The sequence below is a fragment of the Populus nigra genome, chromosome 1 (assembly GCF_951802175.1).
Source record: "Populus nigra chromosome 1, ddPopNigr1.1, whole genome shotgun sequence".
NCBI lineage: Eukaryota > Viridiplantae > Streptophyta > Magnoliopsida > Malpighiales > Salicaceae > Populus > Populus nigra.
The window spans coordinates 41,942,838-41,958,037 of NC_084852.1; the positions used below are offsets into that span (position 1 = coordinate 41,942,838).

Sequence of the window (15,200 nt, forward strand, 5' to 3'; positions counted from 1 at the left end):
ATATTTTACTATCAATAAAAAAATATTGATGGTATAAGGTGGGGTTTTCCTCCACTAGGGCTTAACATTTGCCCGTGAAACGCAATGACAAACACTGTCACGGGTTGGCTATGACACGCAAGTTCTGCCAAACGGTATGGATATGCGTGGGGCAAATCATGTCCAAGGAAAGGATGTCCTTTTCCAAGTTCGTGTGATCGCCTCTTTGTGTGGCTCTCATGTGTATCGAGACACCACTCGTTTAATAGTTGACATCGTTTCCGGTGGCCCTTGCTCTATGATAGATGTGCAAGCTAGCTCTACTTGGATGGGGCACCATAAAAAGCTACAGGGAAAAAAAGTTGGGGCGAGGAGCTTGAAAAAAATTCCAGTCATAGACTAAGGTTCGAGCCATGTGCACCCATATGCACAAAACGCAGTTAGGTAAATTCAGCCATTTTTAGGCTCAAATCAACTTGGAAATGGCCGAGATGGGGGACTAAAGAGAGAGTGGAGAATTCCTCAAGTAGAAGGTATATAATGGTAGTGGATGTGCTTTCTATAGTGCACGCATGGTGTCATATCTTTTAGCATCCTAATTCTTCTATGAATAACCAGTCGGATTTCTTAAAATGTGCCGCAAGGGACACGTTAATTCTTTTTAAAAAATGTTCTGCAAAAACATTTGATGGATGCACCCTATCAATCACTTTTTCTTTTCTTTTTAAATAGATAGGTATTCATTTTTTTAAGAAAAAAATTATGAAACTAAAACTTTTGAGTTATCAAATATTTTGCATGCCACCAAAGTGAGAAATAAATGTCTTAATGGTGGCTCATTGCCCACCTCCGTCTTTTCCCTAATAAAGAAGAAATAGTCAATACTTACCACTAGCTAGGCTCCTGTTTTTTAGATTAAGACCGGATTACGTTCATGTTCAAGGGAGGACTTGCCTTCCTTCCCGTGGTTACATGTCCTTTTCAAGTTGAAGAAAATTGACAAATTTTCTTTCTTAGAAGTGTAGTTTTCTCTCATACGTACAGGAAGAAAATGAAACTTTGAACTTTAAGCAACCTGACCAGGACTATAATTGTAATTTTTTATATTTGATCCACCTTCTCGCACACAGAAAATAACTGTATAAGGACAGAGTCCACAAGTCACATTGAATATATATATGTATAGACGTAGCCCATCTGCTTCTGCAGTGATAAACCAAAGCACCTATTAGTTTTCAACACCAATGGAGTTGTGGACAAGTGCAAGAAGATCTAAGGTAAAACATTTTGAATGTCATGGAAATAATGAAGCTAAGCATCATCACATTTTAAAGCATGTTCTCAACTCTCAAGGCCTCGCCTTTCTTATGATTATGTTCTAAGATGCCATTTATATATTTCTTCGCTCTGCTTATAGTGAAAGAGGGAGGGGGGGGGGGGGGAACCATTTTCATGCATGATTTTTCTGACCAGGCTTTCATGTTCTTGAATGAAATGAACAGGTGATTGATGTCCGAGGACTACTTGGTGTTTTGGTACTTTTTTATACAGTTGGTGTCGAGAGCAGAAAATCTGTGAAGTGGGATTATTTTGAGTATGCAGCTTTAAGTTGCAGGGCTCATAGTGCTTCAGTATCAGATTTTGGAGGTGTTGGAGATGGAACAACTGCAAACACAAAGGCTTTTCAAGCTGCAATTGATCATTTGAGCCAGTTCTCAACAGAAGGTGGATCCATACTCTATGTTCCTCCAGGAAGATGGTTGACTGGAAGTTTCAATCTTACTAGTTATTTCACTCTTTATCTTGACAAAGATGCTGTCCTTCTTGCTTCTCAGGTTAGAATCTATCAAGGTTTTCAATGACTTTTCTTTATGTAAATTGTACTTGCTGGTTTCTTCTTTCCTTTCTTCCATTTACTTAATTTCCTCTTACTGATTAAATCAAAATAAGCCTATATAAGTTTGTTTAAAGAACACGAAGTTGCTGTCCTGTTTCCTTCCATGGCCCATAAGACATCTTTTTTCTTCTCTCTTGTTTTGAAAATTGTTTTAATTACTAATTCGTTCTCCATCACGATGTTATTTTCATAAGAAAAAAAAGGTGGGTCTGCACAACATTCTATGTTCTTGAGTTTCAACACAACAACAATTTGGTTGAAATTAGTTCACCTTGATAAATGGGACCAACTTCCTGGCAACCACCAGTAGAAACTTATTGTAGGCCTAAATTGAAAAGTGCCTAATCGAAACCGCTTCACAAGCTTAACAGTTCAACTGCTAGTCCATATGATTTGGATCCACGACATGTGTTTAAGTGAGCAAATAATAAAACTTGATCGTTGGAGAGGTGGGACATAAATCAAACTCTGAGAGTGGAGACAAACTACTTTTATCCTATTTCCAGTTTTAAAGTGAGCTTGCAAAGCTCTTTTGATGTCAAAGCTAGTGCTTGCATGTTTATGCAATAATGATAAGTTGATTTTAATACAGTAATGATGAATTATGTTTTTCATATTTCCTGGATTTTGAACATTTTATCAGGATGAAAGTGAATATCCACTGATAGAGCCCCTACCATCCTATGGTAGAGGAAGAGATGCAGATGGTGCAAGGTATAGCAGTCTCATTTTTGGAAACAACCTCACAGATGTTATAATAACAGGTATAATATTAGTAATTTCTTTTTTTAAAAAAAAAAAAACCTTTACTTTTTTTACTATGAACACATTCGACTTTCAGGAGCCAACGGCACTATTGATGGTCAGGGTGAACTCTGGTGGACAAAATTTCGTGCCGGAGAGCTTAAATACACCAGGCCTTACCTGATAGAAATCATGTTCTCTACTAACATTCAGATATCCAATCTTACATTGATCAATTCCCCATCATGGAATGTTCATCCTGTTTATTGCAGGTATTCCTTCTTGTCCCTAATTGTTGCATCTATTGCTCTTTGCTTCTTTAGTGTTGATGAATGTCCTTAAATATTCTGTTGGATGAACGTGCGTTGATAAATTAAAATGGAATGCAGCAATGTTGTAGTTCAAGGCTTGACAATTCTTGCACCAGTGAGGTCTCCAAATACTGATGGGATCAATCCAGGTAATCATGTAGAAATTGAATTTTCTTCTATAGGCCAAAAACAGTTTTTTCATTCTTGCACTGTTTTACGAAGCAGAAAAAATTGTCAGGAATGACGTATTCTGAAAAGTTTTGAACATGTATCTGATGTTGAACTATTCGTTCTGTAACTCTTCAGATTCTTGCACAAATACCAGAATTGAGGACTGTTACATTGTCTCCGGAGATGATTGTGTGGCTGTTAAGAGTGGTTGGGATGAGTATGGTATTTCTTTCGGGATGCCTACAAAGCAGCTTGTGATCAGAAGGCTGACATGCATTTCACCCACCAGTGCAGTGATTGCACTGGGGAGTGAGATGTCTGGGGGGATTGAGGATGTCAGGGCAGAAGACATCACAGCTATTGATTCAGAATCAGGTGTTAGGATCAAAACTGCAGTAGGAAGAGGAGGTTACGTAAAAGACATATATGTAAGAGGGATGACATTGAAAACAATGAAATGGGTATTTTGGATGACAGGAAATTATGGTTCTCACCCTGACAACAACTATGACCCCAATGCAATTCCTGTGATTCAGAATATTAATTACCGAGACGTGGTTGCTGAAAATGTGACAATGGCAGCTAAATTAGAGGGCATTGCTGGTGATCCCTTTACTGGAATCTGCATATCTAATGTGACCATTGGACTCGCACAAAATTCAAAGAAACTTCAGTGGAACTGCACTGATGTTGCAGGGATTACAAGTGAAGTGAATCCAAAACCTTGTGCTCTGTTACCAGACCAGGGACCAGGTAAGATTGGAGGATGCAATTTTCCAGAAGATAGCCTGCCAGTTGAGAATATGGAGGTTCAGACGTGCTCCTTCTTTAGGAAGCATCATTGGTGACATGAAAAGTATCTGCACCTTGGAACATGTATTCTGTTTGTTCTAACGGTAATATAGCGTGACTTATATATCAATCAAAAATCTGGGTTTTGAGACGATTTAATGAAGGATCCATGGAAACTGTCAGGCTACACAAGTAAATCTACCTTGTGGTAAAAGGAACAAAAACAGTACTGATAGGAGATTCCATGGAATAGGTATAATAATAGCATAAAAATAGCGGCCCTCTATGAATTTATTTTCCTTTAGCAGGTCTGTAGAAATCATACACTAGAAAAGAACAGAGTACCAATCCTAAGAGAAGTTCAAATATCTAAAAAAACTTCCAAGTATTTGACTCCAGCTTGCTCTGCAGCAAGTTTTCAACACCCAAGTTCACCAAGAAACCCGCAAACATCAGCATGTGCCATGGTTTACAAAACACAGCAAAATTAGAATGCAAAACAAGCACTTCTTATTAGTTTCTCAATTTTATTTGAGACTTGTTGAGGAGAAAAAATAGATATTAGATCATCATGATCAATACAGCATATATGATATTTTCTTTGCTCTTAGATCAAATTCCCAAATTCTGGTACTCGCGACTTTTTACATTGCAATTCACTTCAGGCGTTAAAATTGCATACAAGCAACCAATTTTGTCAGAGGCTATGCTCTACTTCTTGATCATTAAATGACTTCAGCTTATAGGTTCTACGAATGTCGTGTCCATATTCTCCAGGAAATGATGATGGATGACATTCTGACGAAGAAGCTATTCCATTTCCCAACATCTTTCTGCAGCATATTCCTTTTCTCCTAACAGGATGGATCTGGATTGAACTTCATCGATTCCCTCCAGATGAGCTCTTTTATGTGCTCTTCGGTACACGATGGTTGCTCAAAATCAAAATGAAAAGGCCTGGGGCAGACAGGCTCATCATTGATATCATGGAGAGATGACAAATATTGGTGACAAAGGGCCTCATCAACTGCAAACCATGGACAAACATAACTATCTTAGAGTGCAAGTAAAAAACAAAAAGTACTTGAGCTACAACCCACTGATAAAAAAATGTTAAAAGTAAAATTTGAACTCTTTCTTCATACCAGTGATGCGATTACTGGGATCAAACACAAGCATTTTCTCCAGTAGATCAATAGCTCCAGGAGACATATTGGGAAACGTAGCTGAGAAAATTTTCTTTTTGTATTGCGGAAGCTGTCTAACATATCTTCGGGCATTATTACTTCGCAGAAAGCCAAGGCTAGCATCATCAGGGGAACCTATTAACTTTAGACAAAAATAAAAGGAACAAATTGATGGTGTTAGTAGTGACACTAAATAAATAAACAAATTTTCTTCCTTAGTTTCATCACAATTCTGTTTTTCTGGAATAAGAATTTAGTACTACAGACTTTGGTGCTTGGCATGATGGCTCTAACAATATGTTAAAAAAACCAATCATCTGTTTTTCTTTCCAGACAATGAGATCAAAGCATCTTGGGGCTCACGACAGTTAGCAAGACACCACACGCAGAGAACGCTGATGTTCATTTTCATTTCTAAATTGACACATCCATTATTAATAAATCTAAAAATGAGTGGAAACATTATGGAAAGCTATAATCAAAGTAGGATTCTTGGAAGAGAGAAATAGCAAGGGGGGAGGTGGCAGGGGCCGAGGGGAATTAAACCAGATTGGCCTTCACTCTAGTACAACTGAGCCATGAAACCTATATGGGTGCATAAAATGGTGTAAAGGATGTCGCAGCTAAAAATAACTACATGCCAGGCCCAAAAGGCATACCTCTGTGATAAGCCTCAGCTGATGAACATAATCTTTCCCTGGAAATAAAGGTTCTCTGGTCATAATCTCACCAAGTATGCAACCAACAGACCAAATATCAATTGCGGCAGTGTACTCTGAACAATTAAGGAGCAACTCCGGTGCTCTGTACCAACGAGTAACCACATACTCAGTCATGAAATCTGTTTCAGACGTTGTCCTTGCCAACCCAAAGTCTCCAATTTTAAGGTCACAATTCGAGTTGAGAAGCAAATTGCTGGGCTTAAGATCACGATGCAGAACATTGGCTGAGTGTACATATTTCAATCCTCGTAATAGCTGATACAAGAAGTACTGCAAAAGGTTTCATTGAGAAACTATCAATCCCGCATGCAATGTCAAAGTCAATGTTATTTGAGCATGTCATAACATATTTATCCTAAAATTCAATAAGATAAAAAAAATTCCAGTTTTTGACATAGGTACTGTTCCAGTACAAATTCAACATCTTGACAAATGACTCTTCAAATTTTAGTATTGTCACAGTAAAAGACTTTAGATGAAGACGGTGCTTTATTTTCTCTGAACTTCAGAAATCAAAAGTACTCTATATTTGCCTATAACATCTACATAAGCTGGAATTCTTATTAATTACTCTAGACTAAAGAGTATGTAACAATGTTTGTCAGTTCATTAGCTATTTTATCCTTCCATACACTAAGCAACAGGCAGAATCAAAAGAAACTCATTAACATACATTGGCTTAGTCAACGCAAGCACTCATTTATCTTTGTGCAAAGAAGCACCAGAAAGGGAAGTGGAAACCTAATTTATAAAGACTATAAGTTATGATGACTGCTTTAAGATTCTAAATTTGTAATTGTTCTCATTGAATTTCTTTGCAGCAAAGCCAAGCACTTCATACTGCAATAAGTTGAGGGATAGCATCCCCAAGTTTTAATAATTATTATGGTACCATTTATTCCCTTTCTTGCTGCTGTGATCTTTATCAAAAGAAAGACTAAAAATTTTATAATTTGAACTATGTGATCAGAAAATCTAATGAAACAACAAGCAAGAACTTAGATAAGCTATCAAGTTTCACACTAAAACAGTTGCAAGATATAAAGCCAAAACATTGTTCTTGGTGCCAAACCTGACAGTGATCATCATTCAGGGATTGTTCGGAACGAATAATCTGATGAAGATCAGTGTCCATTAATTCATAAACAATGTAGACATCATTAAAGGCCTCCATTTTGGGTGGCCGTATTATGTCCCTCATAGCAATAACCTGCAGAAAGGAAAGAAGTGAAAATTGAGTAACAAAGGCATATGGAAGAGTGATGAATGTAGAACCACTAGTGAACACACTAATATAGGTAAAAGAGAAAGAAGTGATGAAGCATATGTGACCTACAAGTATCTGTGGATTTGACTGTGGGAGAAACGATCCTCGCAAAACAAGCAAGGAAACCACAAAACTTACAGGTAAATTACATGCTTACATTTTCATGATCCATGTGGCATAGGAGCTTAATCTCTCTCAGTGTTCTTTTGGCATCTATTCTGTTGTCAAATGCATTACCAATCTTCTTTATAGCAACTTCCTCATGTGTTTCCGAATTCACAGCAGCACTGAAAAGAGCATGTACATTAACAACCACTCTTCCCACCACTCAATAAACTAGTCTGATTTATGGACATGAAGAAAACTTTCCAACAAGCGGAGGAGGATCAAGAAGGTATATTTACCTTATGTTCCAACTAGGAAAAATATAGCACATACGGAAACAAAGCATTAAGGATATGAAAAATGCATATTGACCAACAAGTATAACTGGAACTGGCAACTCCTACATGGTATATAACGCGAAACTTACCCACAATTCATCATGATCCCAGAAAAACAAACTGAAACTAACATCAGAAAATTGCAAGAGATACTCTCTAGACCATTTTATAAAGCACAAAATTATACATTGTGCTATTCAGAAGTCCCTCTGTGGGTACTATTTTCCTCTCCTTCCTCCATGGAAAGTCTTGATCTTTGTGGAAAACAGAAATACTAGCCTTAAAAATCAATAGCCTAGTAAACAAAATGAGGTTGATAACACGCCTGCAACAGCTGTGTGCATGAGATAGAAGACTACACAAATATTCAGCAAATTTACCCCTAATTTATTATCAAATTAGGCAACAACATGCACAGATTGAATAAAAGAAAGCTTCTTTAGCCATAGAAATCACAACCAAAAGAACCCATTAAAAAAAGAAAACTAAAAACCCTCCAAAACCCATTTCCTATACAAGCTAAAAGAACAAATCAAAATATCAAATATACAATAAAAAAAAGAATAAAAATCAAAAAACGGAGAAATAGAAAAAGCTTACCAAACAATGCCATAAGCACCACGACCTATAGGTCTAACAGGAGGGACATACTTGCTAGAAACCTCAAACAAGTTACCATAAACATTATATTGAACATAACGACCTCCATGAGTTAAAAGTCCTTTAATTTCACTTCCATTGCGATGAACAGCTCCTCCTCCCTCTGATGTTGAACCAGAGCTGTTAGACTCTTTAGTAGTACTAATGGTAGCCATAAAACAAGCTTCTTTTTTTTTGTGTTTGGCTTCTTTTTTCCTGAGTGAATGGGGAAAAAATGGAAAGTTTGGTTGTCGCCCAATTTTTTTAAAAAAAAAACAGAGAACTTTCTTTGTTTCTATGGAGGTTTGAATGTCCGTGAAATGAAGCTTCCTTTTTCTTTTTTAACCTTCAAACACTTTCTTTGTATTTCAAAGAAAGAAAGGAAAACTTTTGATTTGTTAAGACAGTAATTATATTGTGGTAAGTAATTAGTGATATTTTAATATTTTAAAAAAATTATTTAAATATATATTTAAAATATTATATATATATATATATAATTAGAAGAAGAAAAAATTAGATGATGATATTTTTATTTTTTTATGAATTATTTATTTTATACCTTTTTTATGCCTGTTTCTGAAAGTGAATTTCATAATATAACCAATAGGATACTATATAAAAAAAAATGCTAGTTGTCTCACAACCCACTTATTTATGTACTTCATTTCAAAACTACCTTAATGTATTTTCATTATCATGGTTATGTTTATTTATGGTAGTGCGGTGGTGTTGAACTGTTAAAGTATATTTGGTATTATGATAGCTTTTATGGTTGTGGTTTAAAAATAATTATTTTATAAAAAATACTTTTGATTGAAGTTAGTTTGGTATTTATATATATTTAGTTAAAATTATGGTTAAAATTGAGGTTGAATAAAAAATAGTTTAATATATTTGATTTAAAATACTTTTCAAATTGAAGTTATAAAATAACTAATATATATTGATGGTTTTTAATTTAAATATTGTTATTACATCATAAAATAAATTATATTGTATATAAAATATTTTTTATTATTCCATTAAACTATCTACAATTCCATCACGTACGAAATCCAACCGACAATTACTATAGTTTCTTAAGAGTGCAACCACATTGTCGCGGAGGCGCGAGCGACGCGACATTGTCTGGCGATGGCGGAGGCTCTTGTCGTGCCTCCTGATGATGAGGTGTTATGTGTTGGAAAGGGTTTTGGATTTAATCATAAAATTATGATTAATGTTTAGGAGTCGCCACCTAGTATTATGGTCACTATGAACCTATGGTCTGCGAGAGTCTGGGTAAGGGACTGGTTGTGCAAAGGGAAGACGCATCACTCCCAGTGCACCCTACCTAAGGTAAGTTGCATTGTTGTTTGATTGTTTTTTCTAAGTCGGGTTCTATTCGTTGGTCTTTTTAAGGTTCAAGGTAGATCTATCTTCATGAAAGAGTCTCTACCTTATCGGGTTAAATTCTAACCGTTCTAAAATATGAATTTTAATATCGCATTTATTTAAACCTTGTATCTTTAATACCTGAGGGTGTACTTTATCGTGTAATTTTACACCCCACAAATATTAAAGTCTACATCTGAATCCTAGAAAAAAAGATTGGAAAAAGGTTTTTGACATTATGGCCAAACCCTAATGGATGATCCTAAACTGGTTATGATATCTATTTTTTTTATTTTCAAAACATGAAAAAGATGCAATCTTTTAATGAAAACATACTTGTAAAAATTTTAGGATTTGGCCGTATGAAAACAAAATATTTTTTTTTTGTTTTTTTAAAAGGGAAATTGATTTAAAAGTTTTTGAGATTTTTTTTAAAAAAATGTTTTGATTTTTTTTGAAATATTTCGGAGAAATCCGGGTATTTTAATACCGGATTTGTATTTTACAGTGTAAATATACAACCCAATATTATGAAAAATTGGTATAAAAATATTTTAAAAAAATCACAATTTTTTTTGAAATGATTTTTGAAATTTTTTTGGATTTTTTTCATTTTTTAAAAAGAAATATATAATATAATATTATATATTAATTAATTAAATATTATTAAAAACATGTGGGTCGGGTCGGCCCAGATAACTGGGCCAAGCATAAACCCAGAAACAGTCGGCCAATCTCGACCCAGAATATTTTTTGGGGTCGGGCGGGGCCAATAACTGGCCCGGCCCAGATGCAATATTAATTATTTGCAGAACGTGAACAGTGGTTCACGTTCTGCATGCAACCAAAATAGCTGCAGAAAATGGAGGTTGGCGGAGGAGTGGCTCACTCAAAGTAGGAGTCTCGCCCGTGATCAAGAGGCTTGGCTAGTGGTTCTAGCGGCGTTTCTTCGAAGAATGGTTGCCGGAGTCGTTCACAGGGAGAAGAGGAAAACTTCTACAGAAGTGAGAGAAGAGGAAGACTTCTACAGAAGTGAGAGAGAGGAAGAAACGGTGGATGTTTCAAGCGTGGAGGTGCCCGGCTTGTGGTTGGGATAGCTACCTGTGGTGGAGCTGGTGGTGGAGAAGCTGTTTGGTGGTTGGAACGGTGGAGAGAGAGAGGGAGAGAAAAACTGCAAAAACGGGGGCAGAGGGGCTGGTTTTTGGCTGATTTTGGACCCGTTTTTTTCCTCCTTCCGAACATGAATGGAAGAGGGTAATCTTGTCTTCACAAGGAAAAAATTTGCAGCCGTTGATTTGACTCGAAGAATCTAAGCCGTCGATTCAAAGTGTGCATCTTGAACTTTCAAATTTGACAGTCCAAGGCTGCTCGAGTTGGCTACTTTAGGTTAGTCATCGGAGCAGTTTTGATGTTTATAGGTCTGATCGAACAATGCTCGGTGATAGAGGGGTTTCAGGTGGCCATTTTGGTGCATGAGTTATCAATTTTAGGGCACAAACGAGGCATTAAATGCACTTGCAAAACTGCTACCTTGACAGCTTCACAGGGAAGATGATGAACAGTGACCAGGCGACGCGTCGCCTGGTCTCTTCTTCTTCTTTTTTTAAGTAAAAAACGGCGCTGTTTTGGTTTAAAATTAGGGATTTTTGCTGATTTTCAATTTAGTCCTTCAGCTTTCAATAGTATCCCTAATTGACCCTAAACCTTTGATTTAATGCAATTTGGTCCCGGCGTAACTTCAACTTCAGCTCTAGATTTACACACCTTTTGCAATATGGTCCTTGGTCTCGGATTGATGCAATTTCATCCCTAATTGACCATTAAAGTTTTAATTTCTTCAATTTGACCCCCGGATTTTGTCAATTAAACCCCTATAGTTTGGCGCCTTTTGCATATTGGTCCTTGGTTGCGAATTTTGTCAATTTAACCCCTAATTGACCCCAAAACTTCAATTATCTTGCAATTTGGCCCCTAATTTCAATCAATTAACTTGGTAAAAATTAAATTTGGTCTCTTAAAATTCCAATCTTCTCAATTAAGCCCAAATTAGGCTTCCAAACTTAATTTTTCACCAATTAAGCCCCAAATAAAATTAATTTGACCCATTTAAAGTATAATTAAGTCCTTGCACTTAATTAAATCCTTCAATTGGACCCAAATTAATTCTTAAACATAATTAAAATTTAATTTGGCCCATGATTAAATCAAATTGACCTATTAAAAATTTAATTATGTCATTGGATTTAATTTTTATACAAATTCATCCAATAATCATTTAATTTAACCTTGAATTTGCATTTGTTTCTCTATTTTTGGGCATAAGAGGGCACAATTAGGTCTTGAATTTCGACAAAAATTCCAACTTGATTTCCCAGCCTACTTTCTCCACGTTGCCAGCCTTTATTTGATTTTTTAATTTTTATTTTGAAAAAAAATAAATTTTGAAGAATAACCCAGAATTGGGTTATGACACACATCAGGTAAAATATCATTAGGAACAAAATTGGGACTGCGATCAAATTCTGCAAATATTACATCATGCAATCTCCTTCTAATTTATATAGTGCCATTAAATAATGTTAAATATTAGTTTTTCGAATAACACAATTAAAAATAAAAATAAAAATTAGATTTTTTTTACTGGGTTGGATCCGGTCCAATACATTTAAGTTTGGGCCGGACCCGATCCGACCATGAACAATGGAATCGTTATCACTGTTCATGTGAACAGTGGAGAGTGAATTAATTCACTCTCCACTATCAAGACCGCAAGAGAAGGAGAGAAGCAGCTCTCAGCAAACCTGTGGTTTCAACGTAATTTTTTATGAATCCCACAAACAGTAAATTAAGTTTTAACATTAACCAAACACGTTGTTTATACGATTTGCTTTAAAAGCAAAAACCCTTGCGTAAACAAACACCCTCTTAGTACTTATATCAAATTAATTATTCATAGGAATTGAAGATATATATATATATATATATATATATATATATATATATATATATATATATATCAGAGCACTCATCATATTCTTTTTTGAAAAACTGTAAGAAATAAGAACTCGCTTCATTGCAATTTAATTTAATTTAGGTTTTTTCTTACTTTTTGTTTAATGAATTTTCCTCTTATTTAAAAAATAAAAAAGCAATTTAACCCTTTGTTTTCATTAATGTTTTTTATTTAACTTAAAATAATAAAAAATACAATTTCATCTTTTTTTATTATTTATCTTTGAAAATTTATACCTAATTGAGATTGTATTCATAACCTGAGTTGTATATTTTATTGGTTAATTCAAGTTGCTCTTGGCCACCAGGTTAAAGAAATTACACCAACTTTATTTATTAATAATATTTATTATAACTAATTAATCTTATCTAATATACTAATCAAGTTTTTAATTTTTATTTCAAATGTTTTATCACAACGAAGCAGGCAAAAAAACAATGTTCATATTTTTTATATAATTGTTAGCTTCTTAGCTAACCCGCTGTGAAATGATGGGGCAAAACTAGTACTTAATTATTTCTCAAGACCGAGTAGAATTTCACTGTGAAAAGAAGAAAAAACCCAATCAGAATTTAACACATTGGAATTCATATTTGTCTTGGTCATTATGTGATCATCAACCTCCTCGGTAATTACTTCAAGAACAACGTAAATGTGTGTTCTCTATCTAGAAAGTGTAAGAGCATATCCACATGTCGATCTAGCGGTGACAACCAGCTGCTTTAAGGATTTGATGGTTGTAGGGTCATGGGATTCATGTGCATTTGCCTCTCAACCCCTCACGCCCGCCCTGTTTTTTTTTTCTTGGCAGGTATAGCATGATAGCAATCTTTATAGCTTTGCCTTTCCAGGAACATGCTTAGCTTATCAGTGTCCAGATACTCAGCATTTCTTCCGTATTTTGATGCCGAAATAGCAATTAATGGGTATGCTTAAAGAACAAAATATTGTCTCTTTTAGTCTGCTAAAGAGTAGGGGAGGGAGAGAGGGCGCGAGGAATCATTGCGTTTTGGGATTCATCAGAAAATGAAGACGGCGAAAGAGATTTTGAGCTATGAGATCAACTAATTTAGTTGTCAGTCCAATTGAAGACGGTAAAGACAAGTTGGACCAATTTCGGCAAGCGATTTTTGCTAATAGAAAGTTAGATAGGTTAACTGGTTTTCCAAATATAAATTTGAAGAAAATTATATAGGTTAAATTGAAAATAATATATATTGAAAAGACAATAAGTTTTTGTTTGGTTTTCGAGAAAATTAAGTTAGATAGCCCACAGATTTTGGGAAAGAGAGCACCATCGGTTAAATTTGTTTGCGATAAGACGGCAGCGACAGACGAGCTTCCGCAGTCTCTAGCTAGAACCTAGACGATTATGGGTTTCAGATGCCTTTTCTGGGCTTCAATTGGACTATGCTACGGGTCTTTATGGGCCGACTCAGTATAATAAAATCTATGGACCACAGCATTGTAGTAGTATACAGCTCAAATGGCAAAATATATTGAAATGGGCCTAAATCACAATTTTCACCGTTGATTAATTTTCTGAAAAACATTCCAGGAAATATTATCGAGCTACATGGTCACGTGTGCAATCCAATTATCAATACTCACTCTTTCTCACATTAAGTTCGCTTATCTAGAGCGATTCTGAGATCATTCTAAAAAGAAAAATTAATCTTGATTAATTTACGAGCCAATCTAAGAATACTCGTATCACTGAATAAAAATAGTTAATTCAGAATATTAAGTTAAATCACTGATTTTAAATTCGGTAACATTAACATATTAAAATAAAAAAAAATCAAAAAAATAGTTAATCTAAAATAAAAAATAAAAACTCAAAATTTCTAAAAACTCCGGTTGAATCAGTGTCTCAGATGGACACTTGACATGGCACTGGAGTAACTTTTAGTTCTTTTAATAAAAAAAAAAAAAAGATTAATCAGTTTTAAAGGGTTCATGTTAGCTAAACCCCAACACAAGAAGTAAACCATGCAGGATCTCTCACAGAGCAATATTGCTAGTCCAGTACTGTGGATAAATTAAGATGCAATCATTAAAGTGTCTTGATAATTTAGCAAGAAGATTTGAAGAAACGTTGCTGTAGTTAGTTGCATAAACAAGTTTAAGCAATTAATTAATTACCACGTACAATTATTAAGTAGCCTAGGTATTATTATCAATGCTGTTGCTGCATTGTTGTTATATAATTATTATTACTGTTATTAGATGTTGCAGTTTCGGCACACTGATTGAACAGACTGACTGGACATGGGAGAAATGATGATGAAAAGACATTGAAAGCAAACTTCTCTTAAGATTGAGAATTATATATGACCTGTAAATGAGCCATGCAACCGAAAACATGGCAGGGATTAATTGCAGGTTTAATATTGCAGGACTGCGAGCAACCATTGAAGGATCGATCGATACATGATCATGTGCCTGTCCTTAACACAAGGAATATTTCACGATAACCAGATATATATATATATATATATATAGTTATGGAAGTTGTCATCATCTTTGGAAGAAAACCAATACGACGGCGTCATCAATATTAATAGCTTTATATATCAACATCACTCACTGTGTTCCTTTAAAATGTCGAAAGATGTCTGATCGTACCTGTAATCGATTTAGTTAATGGTTTTCATG

General features: G+C 35.1%; 2 protein-coding genes across 2 annotated transcripts; one reads left to right on the forward strand and one right to left on the reverse strand.

The window, feature by feature from the left end:
- The first annotated feature begins 1,061 nt into the window (after positions 1–1,061).
- Positions 1,062–4,053, forward strand: LOC133678011 (probable polygalacturonase). Its single transcript, XM_062100162.1, has 6 exons — positions 1,062–1,256; positions 1,482–1,814; positions 2,520–2,640; positions 2,718–2,892; positions 3,010–3,080; positions 3,238–4,053. The coding sequence occupies exons 1-6, from the start codon at positions 1,224–1,226 to the stop codon at positions 3,948–3,950; spliced, it is 1,446 nt and encodes a 481-aa protein (XP_061956146.1). The 5' UTR covers positions 1,062–1,223; the 3' UTR covers positions 3,951–4,053.
- Positions 4,054–4,381: 328 nt separating this feature from the next.
- Positions 4,382–8,487, reverse strand: LOC133678020 (mitogen-activated protein kinase homolog MMK2-like). Its single transcript, XM_062100172.1, has 6 exons — positions 8,114–8,487; positions 7,228–7,357; positions 6,876–7,013; positions 5,741–6,073; positions 5,040–5,223; positions 4,382–4,921 (listed from the first exon to the last, which is right to left on the reverse strand). The coding sequence occupies exons 1-6, from the start codon at positions 8,326–8,328 to the stop codon at positions 4,749–4,751; spliced, it is 1,173 nt and encodes a 390-aa protein (XP_061956156.1). The 5' UTR covers positions 8,329–8,487; the 3' UTR covers positions 4,382–4,748.
- Between the last annotated feature and the right edge of the window lie 6,713 nt (positions 8,488–15,200).

What these genes read in the sequence shown, in the direction of transcription:
- LOC133678011 (XM_062100162.1), top strand. Translation starts at nt 1,224, where the DNA reads ATGGAGTTGTGGACAAGTGCAAGAAGATCTAAG. An exon ending in CAAGTGCAAGAAGATCTAAG is followed by an intron (nt 1,257 to 1,481) that starts GTAAAACATTTT and finishes TGAAATGAACAG; the next exon opens with GTGATTGATGTCCGAGGACT. An exon ending in GTTCATCCTGTTTATTGCAG is followed by an intron (nt 2,893 to 3,009) that starts GTATTCCTTCTT and finishes AATGGAATGCAG; the next exon opens with CAATGTTGTAGTTCAAGGCT.
- LOC133678020 (XM_062100172.1), bottom strand. Translation starts at nt 8,328, where the DNA reads ATGGCTACCATTAGTACTACTAAAGAGTCTAACAGCTCTGGTTCAACA. An exon ending in GCCACATGGATCATGAAAAT is followed by an intron (nt 7,014 to 7,227) that starts GTAAGCATGTAA and finishes TCCTTTCTGCAG; the next exon opens with GTTATTGCTATGAGGGACAT. An exon ending in TCCCAGTAATCGCATCACTG is followed by an intron (nt 4,922 to 5,039) that starts GTATGAAGAAAG and finishes CATGGTTTGCAG; the next exon opens with TTGATGAGGCCCTTTGTCAC.